Source organism: Neofelis nebulosa, chromosome 15 (assembly GCF_028018385.1).
Source record: "Neofelis nebulosa isolate mNeoNeb1 chromosome 15, mNeoNeb1.pri, whole genome shotgun sequence".
NCBI lineage: Eukaryota > Metazoa > Chordata > Mammalia > Carnivora > Felidae > Neofelis > Neofelis nebulosa.
This window is the reverse complement of record NC_080796.1, coordinates 39,157,317-39,178,005: the sequence shown is the minus strand read 5'-3', so window position 1 is coordinate 39,178,005 and position 20,689 is coordinate 39,157,317. Positions and strand designations below refer to the sequence as shown.

Genomic DNA, 20,689 nt, shown 5'->3' with positions numbered 1-20,689 from the left:
TGAGTTTGAGCCCTGTGTCGGGCTCTGTGCTGACAGCTCAGAGCCTGGAGCCTGCTTCAAATTCTGTGTCTCCCTCTCTCTCAGCTCCTCCCCCACTTGTGCTCTGTCTCTGTCTCTCTCATAAATAAATAAACATTGAGAAAAAATTAGACTAAGTATTCTTTAAAAAAAAAATAAGTCTTGAATTTGGGTGATATTAGTCCTCTCACTTTGTTCTTGTCCTTCAATATTGTGTCGGCCATTCTGGATCTTTTGCCTCTCCATATAAACTTTAGAATCATGTTGTCATTATCCACAAGAGAGCTTCCTGGGATTTTGGTTTGGATTGCATGGACTCTATAGATGAAGCTGAGTAAGACTGACCTCTTAACAATATCCATGAACATGGAATAGCTCTCAATTTGTCCTTTTAGTTTTTTTATTTCTTTTATCAGAGTTTTCTAGTTCTCCTAACATATAACTTGTATGTATTTTGTTAGATTTATACCTAGATATTTCACTTTTTTGTTGTGCTAATGTAAATGGTATTGTTCTCAGTTTTAAATTTCACTTGTTTGTTTTTCATCTGTAGGAAAGCAACTGACTTTTGTGTATTTATTTTGTATCCTGCAACCTTGCTATAATTGCTTATTAGTTCCAGGAGTTTTTTTTTTTTTTTTTTTTTTTTTTTTTTTTTTTTTTTTTTTTTTTTGTAGATTCTTTGGATTTTCTACATAGATATTCATATTATCTGCATACAAAGACAGTTTTATTTCTTCCTTTCCATGTTGCATACCTTATTTCATTTTCTTAGTGCACTAGGTAGGACTGCCATTATGATATTAAAAAGGAATGGTGAGAGAGGACACTTTTGCCTTTTTTCTGATCTTAGTGAGAAAGCTTTCTGACCATTAAGTATGATGTTTACTGTATGTTTTTTGTAGATGTTCTTTATCCAGTTGAGGAAGTTCCCTTCTATCTCTAGTTTGCTGAGAGTTTTTAATCATAAATGAGTGTTGGATTTTGTCAAATGCTTTTTGTGCATCTATTGATATGATCATGTGGTTTTTCTTTTTTGTCTTATTGATGTTATGGATAACACTAATTCATTTTTGTGGTCTGTGAGACTTTGTTTTTAGCAAACCTCTCCTGGACTCAGCAGGACAGGTCTGCTTTGTGTTAGCTGGGGCTGCAGGCATCTGGTGGCTCACTCACATGGCTGGCCAAGACCTCAGCGGGTGGCTGTCAGCTAGCATGCAGAGGTTCTGTCTGCATGGCTCTCCACATGGCTTACGTTTCTCCTAACAGTGCAGCTGGGTTCAAGAGGGAGTACTGCAAGTGCCCAAAAGCAGAAGCTACGGATCTCTTGAAGCTCAGCCTGGGAAGTTGTACAGCTCACCTCTACCTCATTTATTGGTCAAAGCAAACCACAGCGCCAGTCCAGATTCAGGGGGAGGAAAGACTATACCTCCATATGGCTGGAGCAGCACGCCTGTGCATGGAATGTATGGCGGTCATCTTTGGAGTCTCTTTACCACAATGGGTGTTGTACTTCTTTACCCAGATGAGGATGCAGAGGCTGAAAAATATAATTTATCCAAGGTAACATGTCTAATAAGTTCCAATGGAACTGGGTTTAAACTCCAATGTGTCCAACTCTAGCCCCAATATTTTATCCTATTCTGCCTCTCCTATTTATTGATAATTTAATTCCTAAAGCACCTTGCTTTAAAAGAGGAAGCTCTTCTGTCTATTCTATTAAATTTTAAAACTGTATCCCACTGGAATAAAATTTTCCCTTTCTGTGTCATGGGAGCTGCTGGGATCAGGGTGGAGGGAATCCTTCTGTGGATAGCACAAAGCTTTTCTACACCTCAGCTGACCCAGAGGTGGTCATGCTGTTTGACTTACTGTTTGTCTTACTGTCTAATTTGGGGAAAAGTGCTGTTTACCCACATGGTAGAAGTAGGTCACTGGGAAAACTGTCTTCTGTAAACTTTTTTGGGACATTTGTATCTGGAGAAAATATAGTGCCTAGAACATATTACAGGCTCCAAACTTACCCGTTAAGTGAAATGCCACCAGTGGGCATCTGCACGGCTGCTTTCTCTGGGCATGGAGCAGGCATCCTGTTCACTGCGCTCTGTGGAAGCACGGTTGCCAGGCCATTAGGGACAGCAGACTGATTTTAATGGCCTTAGTCAAATGGAATCTTTTGGTAAATTCACAGCAGGGACTGAACAGAGCACCCCTTCTTCCTCCCGACTCTACCAGGCGTAGAGCATCTCCGAGTCATCTGGAAATACGTGGGGTGGGGTGGTGGTGATCTGCTATGCTTGGTGACCTCTCCCCTGGCGCTCGACAACGTTGTGGCTAATCCAGACCTACTGCGTTAAGTTTATGCCCTCGTGGTTCAGTAGATGTAGGACACTTTTATGTCTCTCTGCATACACTTAACATGAAGAAAGAGGAGATTATGCCATGTGGTAGCTCTGTTAACGCTTACACCTAAAAGAGGGCCATATATTGTTGTTTTCATGTCAGTCTGGTGTAATTCTTGACATGAAAACAGTTGAATTATCTGTGAAAACCTGAATGCTGTGAGGTCACCTGGGAAAACATCTGGGAAGGGAAGTCTTAGACTCCTGTTTCAATTTATTTATTGGTTTATGTTCAAATTTATTTCTTCTTGGACCTATTTTGACATTTTGTAGCTTTCTGAGGATCTATACATTTATGTGGGTTTTCAGTTTGGTTAGTGTATTGTTCATAATACTCGTATTTAAAAATATTTTGTTTCTGTGGTTTGCTTTTCTCTCTTATTGTGTATTTTGTTTTACATCTTCTCCTTCACTGTCTCCCTAATTTCCTCCCTTGTTTGTCTTTTCATCCCTCCTTCCCTCCCTTCCTCCTAGTTTTTTGCTTTGATCATCTGTGCCAGAGAGCTTATGAATCTTTTCAGCTTGTGGCTTTGTTAGATTTTCTCAGTTGTTTCCTTTTTTTTTTTTTCTTGGTTCATTGATTTCTTTTTTAGTTTTTAATTTTTTTTAAATGTTTATTTTTGAGAGAGAGCGAGGGAGCAGGGGAGGGGCCGAGAGAGAGGGAGACACAGAATCCAAAGCAGGCTCCAGGCTCTGAACTGTCAGCACAGAGCCCGATGTGGAGCTCGAACCCACGAACTGTGAGATCATGACCTGAGCTGAAGTTGGATGCTTAACTGACTGAGCCTCCCAGGTGCCCCAGTTCATTGATTTCTGCTTTTATTTCCTTCCTTATTGTTTCTTTGGGTTTGCTCTCTTCCATTATATTCCAACTGTGTGAGTTGAATGGTTATTTTATAAGGAATCTCTTTGTATTGTATTGTACCTGATAGCTTTTCTCAGAAGCATTTCTGGAAGAAGGATTTCCAGAGGAGTCATAGAGTCAAACTGCATGAATATTTTTAAGGTTTTAGACAGATTTCCCCTTCTCCAGGAAGGATGTGCCAGTAATACTTCTTTTGGAGAACATCTCTCTTCTTGTATTTCAGCAACTTGAGCTTTCTTCTTTAACCCATCTCCTATGTATCTGGTATATCATATGAAGGGAAAAAATTAAAATTTTCCCAAATAGATAACCAAACACAATTAACTCTTTCTATATTGAATTATGATGCAGTCTTGATCATTGTTTAATATTTTTTCTTTAAATGTTTATTTTTGAGAGAGCAAGCACGCGCTGGCTGTGAGCGAGCTAGGGAGGGGCAGAGAGAGGGAGACACGGAATCCCCAGCAGGCTCCATGCTGTCAGCACAGAGCCCAGTGTGGGTCTTGACCTCACAAACTGTGAGATCATGACCTGAGCCTAAATCAGGAATCAGGCACTTAACTGACTGAGCCACCCAGGCGGCCCAATCATTGCTAAATTCTTACATATACCCCAGATTGTTTGAGGGGTGGGCATGTCTTCTCTGTTTCATTGATTTCTCAATCAGTTCACACATCATTAACTGCACGGTTTTAATTACAAATGCTTTATAAAATATTTGAGTATCTGATAGAGTAAGTTACTATTCATCCTTCTTCATTTCCACACTTAGCTATTCTTACTGGTTTATTCTTCTTGTATACATATTTGAAACTATTCTAAAAAAAATCTCAACAGGATTTTCATTAGAATTACAGTAAGCCTAGAAATTAATTTGTAAATAATTAACATTCTTATAATATTGTACTTTTTCATCCAGGATATGGTATTTTTTCTTTGTGCATTCAAGGTCTATTGTTTCCCTCAATAAAGTTTCCTGGCCTTCTTCATAATAGGTCCTGCAAAAATTTCTATTCAGAGTCTTTCTTTCTTTTTTTTCCTTTTATGATTGGGAAATTTTCCTATTGTATTTCCTGTAACTTGTAGCTAATTATTTCTGGTCTAAAGGTATTTGTTTTGATTTGTGTATGTTATATTCCAACAGTTTATTGAATTCTCTTAATGTTCCATTAACTTATCTTTGATTTTTCCTGATTTTTGTGTTTAGACAATATCATCCACAGCTGATACTAATGGTTTTGTTTCTTCTGTTATTGTTTAGCTGGGACTTTTAGAACAATGTAGTAGTTGAGAAAGAATGCTATTTTTAATTCTAACTTAAAAAAATTAAGTTTATTTATTTATTTTTAACGTTTATTTATTTTTGAGACAGAGACAGAGCATGAACAGGGAAGGGTCAGAGAGAGGGAGACACAGAATCTGAAACAGGCTCCAGGCTCTGAGCTGTCAGCACAGAGCCTGACGTGGGGCTTGAACTCACTGACCGCGAGATCATGACCTGAGCTGAAGTTGGCCGCTTAACCGACTGAGCCACCCAGGTGCCCCTAAGTTTATTTATTTTTGACAGAGACAAAGTATGAACATGAGCTGCGGAGGGGCAGAGAGAGAGAGAGAAGGAGACACAGAATCCGAAGCAGGCTCCAGGCTCCAAGCTGTCAGCACAGAGCCTGACGCAGGGCTCGAACTCATGAACTGTGAGATCATGACCTGGGCTGAAGTCAGAGCTTAACTGACTGAGCCACCCAGGCGACCCAATTTTTAATTCTAACTTTAATGGAAATCCCTCTATAGTTTTTACCATTACTGAAAAATTGAGTAAGTTTTGCTTTTTTTTTTTTTTTAATCATGCTAATGAATCTGGTTAGCCCCCTTTACTAAATTTTTAAAATTAGCAATAAATGTTGAATTCATTTTTAAAGCAACTATACAGATGATTGCGTAGTTTTCCCTTTCCAAGCTGTTGACATGATATTTTAAAGAAATAAATTTTGCAGTCTAGTTTATATGGATTCCTACATCAAACCTTTGACCGTGGTATTTTCAAATACATGCCTTGTTTCCAAGTTTTTTTCTTTTAGTTAATTTCTAAGTGAGATTCGTTGGCCTGTGGTTTTATTTTCCACTTAATCAGATTTCAGTATTAGCATTCTGTTAACTTTATAATAGGAATGGAGAAACTTTTCATTTTCTGTCATGTTATGGAACTGTTTAAATAGTGTGCGAAATGTCAGCATCAAAGTTTGATATTCTTCACTTGTAAGTTTGTCTGGGCATGGGGTCTCTGGAAATAGATATATTCACTGAAAACTTCAGTATCTTTCAGTTATTTCAGGTTATATTTAGGTTTTCTGAAGTCAGTTCGAGTAATTTATACTTTTCTTTCCTCTCTGATTTTATTTTTAAGTAATCTCTATACCCAACATGGGGCTCAAACTCACATGCCTGAGATCAAGAGTCATGTTCTCTGCCTACTGAGCCAGCAAGGCGCCCTATATTTTTCCATTTCATTGAAATTTTCAAATGTATTAACATCCAGTTGTAGGTCATATAATGTTTTTGTTTTTAATTTTTTAAAAAAAATTTTTATTAAAAAAAATTTTTTTTAACATTTATTTATTATTGAGAGACAGAGGGAGACAGAGCATGAGCAGGGGAGGGACAGAGAGAGGGGGGGAGACACAGAATCCGAAGCAGGCTCCAGGCTCCGAGCTGTCAGCACAGAGCCCGATGTGGGGCTCGAACTCATGAACCATGAGATTATGACCTGAGCCAAAGTTGGACACTTAACCAACTGAGCCACCCAGGTGCCCCATGTCATACAATGTTTTGAAACGTACATGTCTCATTTTTTTTTTTTTCCTGCTTTAGGGAATTTACAAAGGTTTTGTCTATTCAGCGTATTTGTTTGCTTTCTCAAAATACAATCTCTTGGGTTTATTTATAAATTCTACCACTTTTTTCCTGTGACGATTATTCTGTAATGAACAGTAGGCTACCCTAGATCCTTTTGGCTTTACAGAGCCCAGGCTTAGCTGTTATGCTGTGCTCTCTGCCTGAAAAGTTGGATATTAGGATTAGTTGGATATTAAACAGAATGGTGTTGTCCATAAATTGGCATTTCCATTTCACAGACATTTTATTTTTGTTTTTAAAAATCTTCAGTGAGCTGAGGTTAATGTTTCTCTAAATAAACTCCATGGCACCAGGAAGCCCTGATATTTAAGCAAACATGCAACAAAGGATTTGAGTGGCCACGTCCAATTTCTTTGTTTATATACTAGTTGTCCTTAAAGTGGGATACAACTGTAGTTGAGCATTTTCACCTTCTACCTGTTTATTCCTAAACTCACCTGTGCTTCTCACTTACCCCTAGTCTTTGTTTATGAGGAAAGGATATAGCAGCACGTTTAGAGATTCTTTGTCACGTTCATACAACACACTAACTTCTCATGAGGGATGGGCTTTGTCATCAGGAGAAAAGTTATCCTCCCTGCTTTTGTGACTAGAGGAATTTGGTTGCAAGACGAACCGGCAACTCTGGAGGGCCCAGTTCTGGGAGGGGAAATGGGGGGGTGACCACTGGTCCTGTTTTCCAACAGGTGGCCTTGCCCTTATAACCGTGGAAGGGGCCACCGGGGACCCTTTAGTCAACAGGTCTTTTGTGAAAGGACCCAGATGCATAGCCCCTGGGGGAGCCAAGAAGTGGACAGCCTATCTTCGTGGCTAGCATCAGTAGTGTGGTGTCACAGCTCAGGCTCCTAGTGATCTGTTTGGCAATGCTTCATGTTCGAGTTGACCCTCTTTCCCCTGTCACCTGTGGCCAGGGTCATAGGAAACATTTGAGTTCCGGCTTTCCTGCTCGGAATCTAAGCTTCCTGGCCTATCCTCTCAGGCTTGTCTGGCCTTCTCCTCCATTGTGGACCCTGGCCCTCAAAGGAGGGGAGTGTCGGCTTCCAGAGAGGCTACTTTCTGAACACCTGCAGTAAACTTCTTACGGTGACTTGAGACAGGGCCTGGGCTGGAGGGCATTTGAAGGCAACCCTCAGTGTTGGACTCCACAGCTCCTCCTCACTCGTCCAGCCAGGGCTCCCTGTTGTGTCAACACAAGAGAAATGCAGGAGCTTATGGCTTCCTCTTTGCTGGAGTGTTCCATCTCAGTCCCGGGCTGCTTCCTCCTTTCTTGGAGCCCTAAGGATTTCCATGCAAGTCGCGTCCCTGGTGGCCTGGCTTCTTTCAGGTGAGTAGCAGATGAGCAGCCCTATTAGATTTGAAGGCTGTTTATGTTATATATTGCTTTGCATCCTATTTACATATTTGATTTGCTTTTGCTTGGGCTATTTCCAAATCAAGTTTTCATTCCCTTAGTGGGAATTGGGAGAAGGGAGGAGAGGGCCTCCCATTTCTCAGGAGTTGTCCTGGAAAAACCAGCACTGCCATCCTTCTCTATATTTCATATGAATGTTTGAGAGGTGCTTACTATTAAATTCTCTTATCTTGAGAAGCCCATCTTTTCTGCTCCCTTTCTCCACTCATTTACTTACTGCCACAGTCTGCTGTACCCAGCGGCTTCCTAGAGAAATAAAGAATCAGTAGGAGCTGATTGGAATTTTTCAAATGCATAGAAACAGCAGGACATGTTAAGCCATGATTGGGTGTGCTGGTCCCTGGCAGTGGCTGGTGTCAGACGAGGGTGTGTGTGTGTGTGTGTGTGTGTGTGTGTGTGTGTGTTTCCCCTCTTCCTGATTATTGCCCTCTAATTACCCCCACCCTACCCCAGAAATGGTTTCCTATCATAATGTTGAGGGTGAAAAGGGTAGGTTAGTTAGTGCTTTTAAGTAAGTGGTTTACCAACACAGCTCATTGGCATCGATTAAAATGCAAATCCTCTCACTCAGTAGGTAGAATGGGACTTTGATGTATCCTTTTGTTGGGTGGTGGTTGGAGTGGGGAGAATCAACAGCTGATTTAGTAATGAGGGCTCATCAGCAGAAATTGCTTCATTTCTATGCTCTCAGGCAGTTTTGTGGAGCGCGGAATTTTGGGAGATAGAACCAGGGCACCTCGAAGAAAGAGCTGGCTCTGCCCGACAGGCCTGTGTGGTGTGGAGAGAAATGCTCAGGCAGGGAAGGCTTCTCTCCATTTGCAGGGTCCTTTTGCTTGAGTGTGTGTGAGGTATGATGAAATCTCTTGCCTCTAGTATGGGAATATGGGATCCCTACCTGGAGGGTCTCGTTGGAGAGGTTCTGAGGGCTGAAGCTCTTCAGGAAGGATTTCCCGCTACACGTTTTCAGCGGCCATTCTCTTCTCTCAACCAAATTACATAGCAGCACATTGTCAACTAACTTAAGATGGTTTGGAGGCAGTGATTTCCAAAGGGGTTGCGAATGTATTGTGTGTGTGTGTGTGTGTGTGTGTGTGTGTGTGTGTGTGTGTGTGTAGAAATCAGACGAGGGTGAATTGTAGAAATTCTCTAAACCTGAAAGAGGATTTTTGGTGGAGAGCTGTGCTGTCCAATACTGTAGCCGTTAGCCATACAAGCACTCAAAATGTGACCGTTTCCAATTGAGATGTGCTGTAAGGATAACATGTATATTGGACTTTGAAGAATTAGTAAGAAAAAGGAATGTAAAATGACTCATCCGTAATTGTTTAATACTGATTCCATGTTGAGATAAATAAAATATGCTAAAATTAATTTCATCTTTTTATATTTTGTATGACGGTGTCTCCTATAGTATTTCAGTTGATCAGTAGGAATTCTATCTGTGTAGGATTCCTTTTTCCCACTAGAGGGAGCTCTGTTCCAGTTTCAAGAAGTCTGATGCTTTAGCCTGTAAAATTTCACTGCTTCTGCGTTGTATTCTTAAAAAAGAAGAAAAAAAAAAAAGCAGGTTTCTGCTTTGTTTCAATTCTGCACAATTCTGATGTTTCTGGAGGTTGCTCTTTGTATGTTAGTGAAGCCAAAACAGAAGAGGCCAGAGGCCTAGAGGTTTTCCACCCTTTTTATGTTAATGAATTTTAGGAGGTTCCTGTTACTTTTATTTCTTTGTTGGATTGCATCATGTTCTGTTTGTTTGTGGGCTCTTCCCTGGGACTTGAGTCTGTGCACAGTTCACACACACACACCGTGATGTGTGTACAGCAGTAACAGAAAGGACCAGAGCCCTGCTTCAATCCCACATCTCCCCAGCACCTCTTGGACCACTCAGGATACAGTGTGAATGTGTCCTCGAGTTGTGCCCTGGGGCACCCTGGGCCAGTGCTTACCACCCCTCATTTTTCTGTTGTTCCTGGAGGCAGTATTGCCTGTGGTTGGAGGGTCGGGCTGCTGTTTGCCTCTAGTGTGTGTGAATCTGCCCCTGGATCCTACTGTGAAACCAGCATCATTTCGTGATTATTTTTTAATGGCTGCACACTCACTTGGTTTTCCTGTAATCTTTCTGGGTAGTTCCTTTTTGGTTCTTCTGTGGCTTTTTTTGTAGGGTGTTGGTCTGATGAGCATTGGTTTTCCCTGGTCTATGCACTCTGTGCCTTTTGGGGGCGATCTCAGACATTCTGGTGGCTTTATCACCCTTATGCTGAGGACTCCTCAGTCCTCATCTCCAACTTAGGGTACTCGTGAGCTCCATTCATACCCATTGGGCTACCTACTGGACGTCGTACAGACACCTTAACATTCCTCACTTCCTTACATGGTATTCATCAGCACTGTTGTAATTTATCATTATTGGTTCGTCTCTCTTCCCTGGGGTACCATGAACCCCAGGAGGGCAAAGGCCATGCCAGTCTTATTTTGCTTCATTCCTGATATATATTAAATGTGGGCCTGGTTATTGTACTCCGTTAAGAAGTATTTGAATGAATATTTTGTTATACTTTCTGTTTTAAACCAACTGTATGCTTATACTTACTACCATTATATGATTCCATTTTATAATCTTGTTAGCATTATGTCCATATCATGGAGCTGTGATCATCATTTTGTGGTGTGATCTGTTTAAGATAATTTTTCACCAGCTATACAAGTGAGACATTTTTGCTAATTCCTCCTTTGGTTCCTGGTGCTGGAAGCTTTCTCTCTTGATCACTCTCCATTAGTGACCTTTATTACAAGTTGAAGGGGACATTTCTGTCAGCCCCACTACGTACGTGGTTCTAGGAACTTACGTCACAGAAGGCTGGAGCGGCGGGTCAAGGTGTGTGACCCGTTTCCATGCCTGTAGCTGAGACCACCGGCAGCTTTTCCAGGAAGCACACTTTCTCTTCATGTGTCTCCTTTTAAACCAACCCAGTTTTATTTAGATTTGTGACTAATGAAACACTGTTTTCCTTCTTGTCAGAACATGAAGAGGAACTGGACCGACAGTTTGACCTGGAGGCCGGCACTTTATTTGGAGGATTTAAGAAGGTACTTAGTGGGTAAATGATAAAGCTTCTCAATTTTCAAACCTCGTTTCAGTATTTTGCATCACTTTTGTATTTGGCCAGTGATGAGCTGTGTCTTTGTCTTTCTGAGAGCTTTGATAGATTTTTTAAATGATATAAAAACATTGCTTTTTTATTTTTTATTTTTTTGCCGTGGGTGGTGTGCCAGATGTATTCGAAGTTCCGTCAGTGTTTGTGGGCTGGCTTGGGATATAAAAGGATGCATTCCAAGTTCCGAACACCCGACTTACAAATGAACTTTTGGAAGACAACTCGTTTCCAAACTGGGCACTGCCTGTGCTGATAGTTTTCTACTGTGAGAGTTGCAGGTCTTGCTTAGAATTGTAGCAATTTATTCAATTTCCATTTTGATTTTCTAGGGTAATCTGTCCCTTCTTTCCAGCTCTGGCTTTGTATGGAGCCACTCTATTAGATGGAAGGCCTATGTTTTTCTGGGACTGGGAAGAATGTCCTGCCTCGTGTGGGGCACCATTCCTGGCTTTTTGTTCAACTCACCCGAAGTTCCCATGAAAAGTTGGGTGTAAATTGAGTTTTCATTCACTGCATCCATTTGTAAATGTTTCTGATTTAAATAAGCCTTTTTAGGGACCCCTGAGTGGCTCAGTCCCCTAAGGGTCGGGCTCTTGATTTTAGCTCAGGTCAAGATCTGACAGTTGTGAGATAGAACCCTATGTTGGGCTCCACGTGGAGCCAGCTTAAGATTCTCTATTTCCCTCTGCACATGCTCACTCATGTTCTGTTTCTCTGTCTCTCAAAAAAAAAAAAAAAAAAAAAAAAAAGCCCTTTAAGATATTAGTAAGACTGTAAAGTGGATGGTGTCATGCTCACTTCAGAGATGAAGAAATCTGGGAAACTTCTGCCATGGTGGAATTTGAGATGTAGCAGGAGGTAGCCCTTGTGAGCTTTAAGATCCACTCTTTAGGAATATTCCCCTATTGGATCTTTTACAACAACAAAAAAATGGTGATCTCCTCTTTTTCTTTTCCTTCCCTCTTAGAGTTACAATTCAGGCGTTTCAGACAATACCGAATTGTTTGCCAGGGGCAAAAATAAACAAACCCATTGTAGACTAAGAGACCTTCAGCTCTTGAGAAGTGATTGGGAGGCAGCGTGTGCGTGCGCAGCTGAACTGAGAGTCAGGCCCCAGCGTGTTCTGGAGCTACCGCAGATTTCATTGCCAAGGGGCAGGCTCAGTCCTGCTGTGTGTGCCACTTCCAGACAAAGGGGCTTTGTCTTTGCTGACTTCCCAGCTCCTGTTGCCACTCCTTCAAGTCCAGCTGCTTGACTCCCTGCCAAGGCCACGGAGTCTGGGGGAGATGACCTTTGCTAAGGATTCTCCATGACAGACCACTCCCCCATAGCAGGGCTGGGGGAGGCGTGGGTGTCAACTTGCAGCACAACCCTGCCTTCCTGGAAAAGTGCACAAGGCACAGATGCATGCCCTTGGAGCTCCAAGGACTCCGTCTTTTTCCACTCTGAAAAATCTGTCCATCCCTCTGTTTATCTGACCATCCATCCATTTATCTGGTGCTATTGAGCGCTTCTTGTTGTCCTCATCTTTCTATGTCTCATCCCTTGCAAATGGGTTGGGTAGTTTGGAGTCTTAGAATTTAGAGGGAAGACAGAGAGTTCTGGTGGATAGTCAACGGATGAGGGAAATTGACACTATGATCTTGGTGAAGATCATAAAACAGACCCAGAGGCCAAATGCAGCATTAGGGAGGGCACGGATATCTGCTGAAAGTCTTATCTCAGCTAATAGAGAGGCCAGATAGGTTCTGGACACTCCTTGCTGAACATTTCCTTTTGTTGAGGTTACAGGAGGTGGTAAGCAAATGCTACCCTGCTCCAAATTCTAATCAAAAGAAGCTATTTGGTGAGTGTAGGAATTGTGAACTTTAGACAAAAGCTTTAATGTTCTCTGACCAGTCCATCCCTTAAATGTTAGGGTTGCTAAACTCAGTGCTACTGACATTTTAGACCATATAATTCTTTGTTGTGGGGGAGCTGTTCTGTACATTGCAGGGTGTTTCGCAGCCTCCCTGGACTGTACCAGCAACCACTGACCCAAGTCATGACCGTCAAAAATGTCTCAGGCATTTACCAGAGTAACCGGTCTGCCGCAATAGTTAGGAGCTCTCCCTGCACTGCCTTTGTCATTTCTGATTTGCCCTTTCTTTTGGTCATCCGGTTTCCTCTTCTGGATTGTGTCTCTCCCCTTCCCGGTCTGGTCCTTACTCCCTCTTCATATCCAAGCCCAGTTGTCTCCCTGTCACAGAAGCGTTGCCTGGACCTCTAAGTTGGGGCTTTTGTGCTCATCATTCCTGACACTTCACTGCCTCTCTCTTTATCTCCTTCCACACGTACTACTTTTAATGAGTGTGTTTCTGTGCCCATGTCTGAACTGAGTGTTGGGGACACAGTAGTGAACCAGACAGACAAGGCTCCTGTCCTGTTGTCTCTTGGTGGGGACAGATGGACGGTAGGTAAATGGACAATTGTAACAGCCACAGATTGAGCTAAATGATATGAAGCAAATAGATGCGGTGATGTGATAGAATGCTTTGGATTGTATCTTGTGCCCTATGATGGTAAATGTATTTGGACAGTTGTATCTTACATTATCCATCCTTCACTAGACTGTGAGTCTCACAAGGTCAGGGCTGGGATTTAATCATTCTTGCCTCTTCAGTGCCTAGAATAGAAGAGGTGAGTGTTTTGTTGAATTTAACTGTGCCAGGTTGTGACACTGGAGTTAAATGCATCAGAACTAACTGCATCTGGATAGACATGTAGGTAAATGCTAAGTGCGCCCGTGTTTATAGTCAAGGTAGGGGAGACCACCGTGGCCCAGGCATTCAGAAACCGCTTTGGGGAGGAGGAAGTTCCCGCACTGCTGAGCTCCACAGAATGGTAGGATTTGGGACGGTCCTCAGTAGGGAGATGTTGTTCCAGAGGGGATCGCCATGACTGGAGAAGGGAAAGAGGCAGTGGGGAGATGCTGACTCAAGATGGAGCTTCCTTGGATAGTGAAGGGCGTCTGGGCTGGACCATGGTCCTCCAGTTTTTGCTGATTAACAGTTTGGAGGATTATAGCCCAATCAGGAATGCCTTTGGGCCTGGTATAAAGTCAATCGCACTTGCTGAGACACCAGATGTGGTGGGAGAGCTTGTGTGGGTGCAGCCGTCGATGACTGCTCATGACCCATATGCTGAGACATTTCCATCCTTTGCAATATCTGCTCTCTGGTCCTAGAAGCGCCCTTCCCTGCAGGCTCCAGTGCTTCTTTGAACAGTTGTGTGCTGGGAGCCCATGGGTGGCCAGGGATGGGTCCTGCCTGGTACCTTTCCAGTTCTGGCCGTTCTCTGTCTTGGTGTTTGATGGTCCCCTTGTCTTTGTCTTCGTGCTGGTTTTCTTGCTGGTGGTCCCAAGTGATAAAGGAAACTTTTTCATGCCCATGTTCCTTGCCTGATATAGGAAACTTGCTTCTGGACAGGGTCTGAATCAAACTGATAACAAGCGAAGCTCTATGTCAGGTTGTACTGTCATGACTTTTTCCCCTTTTATCATTTCTGGTTCTGGTAGCATAATGGAAAGAGTGCAGGTTTGGAGTTGGTCGGACTTGAGTTCACAATGCAGTTTACAGCATTTTGGAAAATGCTTTGCCTCCTCTGAGCCTTAATTTTATTACACGGGAAGGGGAGGTTGTGGGGAAAGAGATGCTGGACAGAAAAGGCCCAGCATGTGTGTGCCTGGTGCAGAACGTATGCCCAGTACGTGTTGTTGTGCTTGCTATTTTTTACCTTCCGTGGAAAACCTCCTTGTTTCAGAGTTGAGATTTGCTGATTCCCCTTCTCTGGCAAGCAGGTAATGTCCTGCAGAGAAGCATTTAAATCCAGAAGCAGACTGTTACTGGAGAGAGCACTCAAAAGCCTAATGTAACACGAAAGATTTTACATGTAATTGATTCCTCCTTCTTTCCTGAAGACACTCCTTCCTGTGGCAGGTTCTGAAACTGGGGCATCCTTGTAGGTAAGAAGTTCTTTCAGAAGAGGCAGAGAGGGATTTTCGGTGCCTGTCAGAGGGTTAGGAAGAAAAGACACGATCAGAGAAGGGAAGCTTGTTCAGTTAAGTCTTGGTGAGAGAAAAGAGGTACTATTCTAAAGTACAGACAGTTTTTAGCTACTGAAGTTTTTGCCTGTACAGATTTTCAGGTTCAGCTTAATTTTTAATTCCTCTGTATTTCAATACTTAAAAACACAACAAGCTCTGTTTTGATTCACTTAACAAATATTCCTTGCGAGTCTACTGTGTAAGAGGTTTGCAGGGGATGTGCTGTGTGTGGGGAGGCCAGGACATTCCGGGCTCAGTGTCTCTCCTGACTGGGCTCTGGGTTTGGGGGAAAGGTGACGATGGGTGGCGAGGCGTGTGGTGCGACCCTCCGTGGGGCGTGCGGAAGCAGAAGGTGCCTATGACCTGGACTCATGGCGGTTCCAGCGGCGGTGCTGGGAGCCAGTGGGGAAGGTGGGTGAAGGGCGTAGTGTGCATTTGGACCTGGATGAGAGAGCGAGAATCATTCAGCTTGGCTGGGAGGCTGGGTGTGGGGAGGAGGCGTAAGATAGAGGCTGACCATGATAGGGTCTTCTGTGGCCTCTTCCAGGAACCTTGTGATTTTCCTGCTTTGCCCACCCTGCACCTTTACCTTACCTCCCCTCAGCCCCCGAGATTTCTGCATCTCTGGAGTTAATGTCCGGGATGGGTTATCTCCTAATGTTACTCAGAACCCATTCATGGCCCCCCATTTCTGATGTGTGAAGTACAGACTCCGTAGCTGACATTCAGGCCTAGTTGTCCACTGACCCTACCTGGTTACAGCACCTCGGATCCTTGTGGTCACCCTTTGCTGCTACGTAACAGGATTGTCTGCCATTCCCTGCAGATGCCTTGATGTTTCCTACACACGACGCTTCCTGCGACTGGTGTGCACCTCCCCTCTGCTGGAGGAACAGCCCAGAGGGGACCGTCCCCGACTTCTCTCCCCTTGCTCCCGCCTCCGGTTGGCATTTCGTTCTCTCTTCTGTGAGTTCCATTCCCAGGACTCCTTCCTGAACCGTTGTTATCTAACCGTCATCTGTTGTAGATGTAAGAGGATCTTTCGTCTCCACCTCTCCCTGCCTGAGAGCCCACTAGTGTTTGTTGGATTACGGTGAACACGCCTGTCTTGTTGGGGGCTTACTGTAAAGGAACACTGGTCCCTCAGCAACATTGGCTTTGTTTCATGTGTGTAAATTCTGGCGGGTTTAGAGAGTTTAGGTTTTTTACCTCATTTTTGTTAAGCCATAGCCTCTCAAAGATGATGCCAGTGTCATTATATATCTCTGCCTCCCTCCATCTGATGGGAACAGATTAATAAGCACTTGGGCTGTGCGTGAGAACTTTAAGCCTATCCTTATTAACAGAAAATTGGATTTTATGCAGCTTTGCCCCTTCACAGAGGGGCTGCTCAGCAGAGGCAGATTCTTGTGCTCTCTGCCAGCCCCTCCAGGCAGAGAGAATGTGGGCTGAAGAATCTCCACATGGTGGGGCCAAGAAACCCACAGCCTGGTGATGGAAGGAAGGTTCACGAGCACACGTTGGGCTTGATTTCCCTCTTGTTAACATAAAGAACTCCTGCTTCTTACCTGTCAGTATACTCTTATCTAGCTTCATCCCAGCTGGATTTCCTTCTTGATGTATGGCAGGATGAAACTGAGGTGGTGGTGATTTCCTGGGGAGGACAGAAACAAGTGTCACTCTCTGCCTTGTGTCCAAATGGGATCTGCGATGCAGATGGGTACACATCACATTTGCTCATTCACTCTGAGCCTACAGGCACCCTGCTTTGCCCTCCTCTCTCTCATATCCACTAGTTCATAGAAAATATTGTTTCATTATAAAGGCACTTGAAGAAGCCAGGGGAAATAAGGTGAAGTTAGAACCAAGAGTTTAGCTCTGCAAAACTAAGTGTGTGTGTGTGTGTGTGTGTGTGTGTGTGTGTGTGTGTGTGTGTGAAAGAGAGAGAGAGAGAGAGAGAGAGAGAGAGAGAGAGAGAGAGAGAGAGAAGGGGAAAGGGAGAGGGATGAGTAGAAACGGGGTGTTTCCCATGAATACTTAGACCTTGCAGTGGGGAAATATGTTTTGAGTGAGAAATTTCTTGGCCACAAAGCAGTCAGTTTACATGTGACTGTTTACTTACCAACTGCTTTGGGGCCCAGGCTGCGAGAGGTGCCAGAAGCTGAGAAGTAAGAGGTGTGGTTTCTTTCCTTAAGTTGCTTACACCGTGTCTGAGAATGCCAGGCTGACAGATAGCTTTAACAGGGCTGCTGCTGTCTGTGTTTAACAAAGGGGAGAGGCCTCAAGCAAACTGAACAGATACCAGTAATATACAGCCAGGACAACTGGCCCTATTTGTGTGTCCTGCCTGAAAATTGACCCTAGCATTACACTTAACACAATGTTTCCAGGCATGTGAGTGTCTCTTGTTAGTATAGCCAAAAATTTCTGGGAGAATTTCTAACCTTGGAATGGCCAGAGAAGGCTCCCTGGAGGAGGCAGATTTCAGCTGAGGCCCTCCCTGGAGGGCCATGCTTTGAACTGACCCAAATCTGCTTGGTGGTTCAACAAAAGTCAGATTCTTCGGTTTTACTCTTAGTAGCTTCCAGCAGGTGGAGGTGGGTAGCAGTTAAATATCTTCCTGTCCCACAACTTTGCTGCCAAGTAGTATGTTCTGGGAAAAGAGTCTGGATGTGAATTGTGCCATGTGTGCAACATTTATTAGTAGGCAGGTGCCAAACTTCCCATTAAACCTGTTCCTGAAAGCTCGAGAAGCCTCTGCTCTCTGACTTTAGGTTCTCCAACGAGCCACTTGCAGGAAGGATTCATCCGAGGCTGAGGCAGCCCTACTCTATGGTTGGGAGCAGACGCCCTGTGAGTCTGATCAGGGGATAGTCTTAGGAAGTGAAGGGACATAGAACCAAAGGAGGGCTAGACTTAGGGCCATTTTCCCTGAAGCTCTGGGTGCTGGGCTTTTTTTTTTTTTTTTTTTTTTTTTTTTTTGAGGGATGACTTTTTATATTTGAAGAGAGAATGATGATTTAATTCACAGGGCATTTTATTTTTATTTTTTTTATTTTTTTATTTTTTTTCAACGTTTATTTATTTTTGGGACAGAGAGACACAGAGCATGAACGGGGGAGGGGCAGAGAGAGAGGGAGACACAGAATTGGAAACAGGCTCCAGGCTCCGAGCCATCAGCCCAGAGCCTGACGCGGGGCTCGAACTCACGGACCACGAGATCGTGACCTGGCTGAAGTCGGACGCTTAACCGACTGCGCCATCCAGGCGCCCCTCACAGGGCATTTTAAATGATGGGTCAGTAGTACTCCTCCAGGGACGCCCGGGTGGCTCAGTCAGTAAAGCATCCAACTCTTGACTTCGGGTCAGGTCATGATCTCTGGGTTTGTGAGCTTGAGCCTTGCATGGGGCTCTGTGCTGATGGTGCAGAGCCTGCTTGGGATTCTGTCTCCCTCTCTTTTTGTGCCTCCCCTGCTCATGCCTGCCTGCCTCTCTGTCTCTCTCTCTCTCTCTCTCTCTCTCTCTCTCTCTCTGTGTGTGTGTGTGTGTGTGTGTGTGTGTGTGTGTTTTCAGGGCTGAACTCACTATCCAAGTACTCTGAAGAGGGGGCCACTGTCTGAGGGACTGTTGTGCCTCATCCTTATGAAGAGTATTAGAACCTGAGAAAATCTCTAACCCACCATATATATTGAACACCACTTCTTTCACTTATAAATTATTTATTTCTAACATTGCTTATGGTAATAGACTCTCAGGTACGGCTTTAGATAACGATATTGGATATTATTTGAATTGCAGCCATCTGGGACTGCATTTCCGATTAGAGCCCTTCACATGCCAACTCACTCCTTCTTTACGTGTTCTAACGGCATTCAGAGAGAAGCAGCAGATTCTTCCAGCCTAGGCAGTGTGAACTGCAGCCTGGAGCTGAAACTCGGGGAGAGATGCGGGGAGGAAGGGAAATGCTTCCTTCTCTCAGTAGTTTCCTAGAAGTAGTGCCTGTCAGCATTCTTTAAAAGGTTATTGCCTTTTAAAATCATGACATCACAGTTGGTAAGTCTCTGTTAAAAAGAAGTTAGAAGCAGCTGCAGGGTGAGAGTGAGATCGAGATCGTGGGACTTGTGGGCAAAGATGTAAATAAAGGTGGGGGTGGGGGTTAGTTATTTCATCATTTGGCTCCCAGGTTTCATGAAAGCAAACCTCAGACCAAATTCTATCACACATTTATTAGGCAAGCAGAAGAAATCAGTCCCAGAACCCTATGAAATCCTTTTGGAGCTTGTGCTACTGTGAAATTATATAGAGAGGGATTCCAAGCTATTTGCCATTAGAAGACATTCCTAGTAAACTACTCAGGCAACCATCATAGAAATGGTTCTAGCAGGTAATGTCCCTAATTAGTATCTTGCTATTTTAGAAGTCTGCTGAGTGTCACTCTGCTGACACTCAGCATAATGGCTCTTGAAGTTAGCAAAAAGGAAAATTTCAAATGTCCTGTAAGGGCTTTTCTTTTTCCCCCACTCCTACAAGGTTGGTCTTTTGTTACAACAACTGATACAGCCTTACACAAAGCAAGGCCTCAAAAAATTGTTCAAAGACTCAGAATTGTTTCTCTCCACGGAAATCTTTAGTAAAAGGCGAAAGATTTATTCGATCTGAAGAGAAACCAGAGTATGGCTTTGGGTTGTCAATCTTACTAGTCCACCAACCACAACTCCTAGTTCACTGATGGTGACTCTTTATCCATCAGTACTACTCTCTACCCAAAGTTTGTACAAGAAATTCTGTAAGTATGCTTCTCATAGTTAGAAATATTGAGTTGGAAGAAATATTCTTTTAAATTTGAAAAGACTGTACTCTATGAAGGGTACTATGGGAATGCAAATGAGAAGCCTGAGTCATCCACTTTGAGAGTGTTCAACTTTGTAGTCACTGCCGCTCCTGGAGCCACCATTAGGGGGCGAAGCAGAAATCTGTCTATATGCTTTGTCCTGGTTCAACCACAGAAACTACAGTTTTAGCCCTTTTGTATATTGGGACTTTGAGTATGGTTCCATTCCTTTCCTTTTCTATCCCCTAACCACCAACACAAGCAAGATACAGAACCACAAGATACAGAACCTTCTTGCTGCTTCTTTCTAATCACACCCATCCTGTTCTCCCTGTCCCTAACCCATGGAACCAGTTACATTTTCCATCTCATAATTTTGTCATTTTGAGAATGTTATACAAATGGAATCATATAGTATGTAACCTTTTGAGACTGTTTTTTTTTTTTTCTTCCACACTCTAACATAACGCCTTTGAGATCCATCAAGTTATGTGTATCAGTAGTTCATTGCTTTTCACTGCAGGGTGTTAGTCCATGATGCAGATGGACCACACACTGTTGAACCATTCCATTGTTGAAGGGCATTTTGGCTGTTTCCAGTTTGGGGCTATTATGAATACATATAATGTGAGTATTTGTGTACAGGTTTTTGTGTGGACATAAGTTTTAATTTCTCAGGCATAAATATCTAGGAGCTTGATTACTGGATTGTACGATACAGGTATGTTTACTTTTGTAGAGAGCAGCCCAAACTATTTTTCAGAATGGCTCTACCATTTTACACTCCCACTAGCAATACATGAGATACTTAGTTTTTCTGCATACTTGCCAGCATCTGGTATTATTAAGACCCTAAATATTAGCTGTTGTGATAGCCGTGCAGTGATATCTCATGGTTTAATCTGCATTTCCCTAACAGTGATGTTGTACATCTTTTCATGTGCTTGTCGTTTGTATATTCTCTTTGGTGAAATACTGTTCATGTGTTTTGCCAATTTTCCACCTGGGTTGTT

The 20,689-nt window shown here is 43.2% G+C and overlaps 1 protein-coding gene and 1 non-coding gene across 8 annotated transcripts in view; one reads left to right on the top strand and one right to left on the bottom strand.

Moving 5' to 3' along the window:
- Nucleotides 1-20,689, top strand: part of HHAT (hedgehog acyltransferase) — a 326,701-nt gene that overhangs the window by 30,354 nt on the left and 275,658 nt on the right. For 6 of the 7 annotated variants that reach the window (XM_058701854.1, XM_058701849.1, XM_058701855.1 and 3 more), the window contains one exon: nt 10,626-10,693. The exons of the other annotated variant lie outside the window; for it this stretch is intronic. In XM_058701854.1, coding sequence (XP_058557837.1) covers nt 10,626-10,693 — 68 coding nt within the window. The remainder of the gene's footprint in view (nt 1-10,625; nt 10,694-20,689) is intronic. 7 annotated transcript variants of the gene reach the window in all.
- LOC131496694 (U5 spliceosomal RNA) lies at nt 19,404-19,520 on the bottom strand. Its single transcript, XR_009254621.1, has one exon. It is a non-coding gene; the product is annotated as a U5 spliceosomal RNA (small nuclear RNA).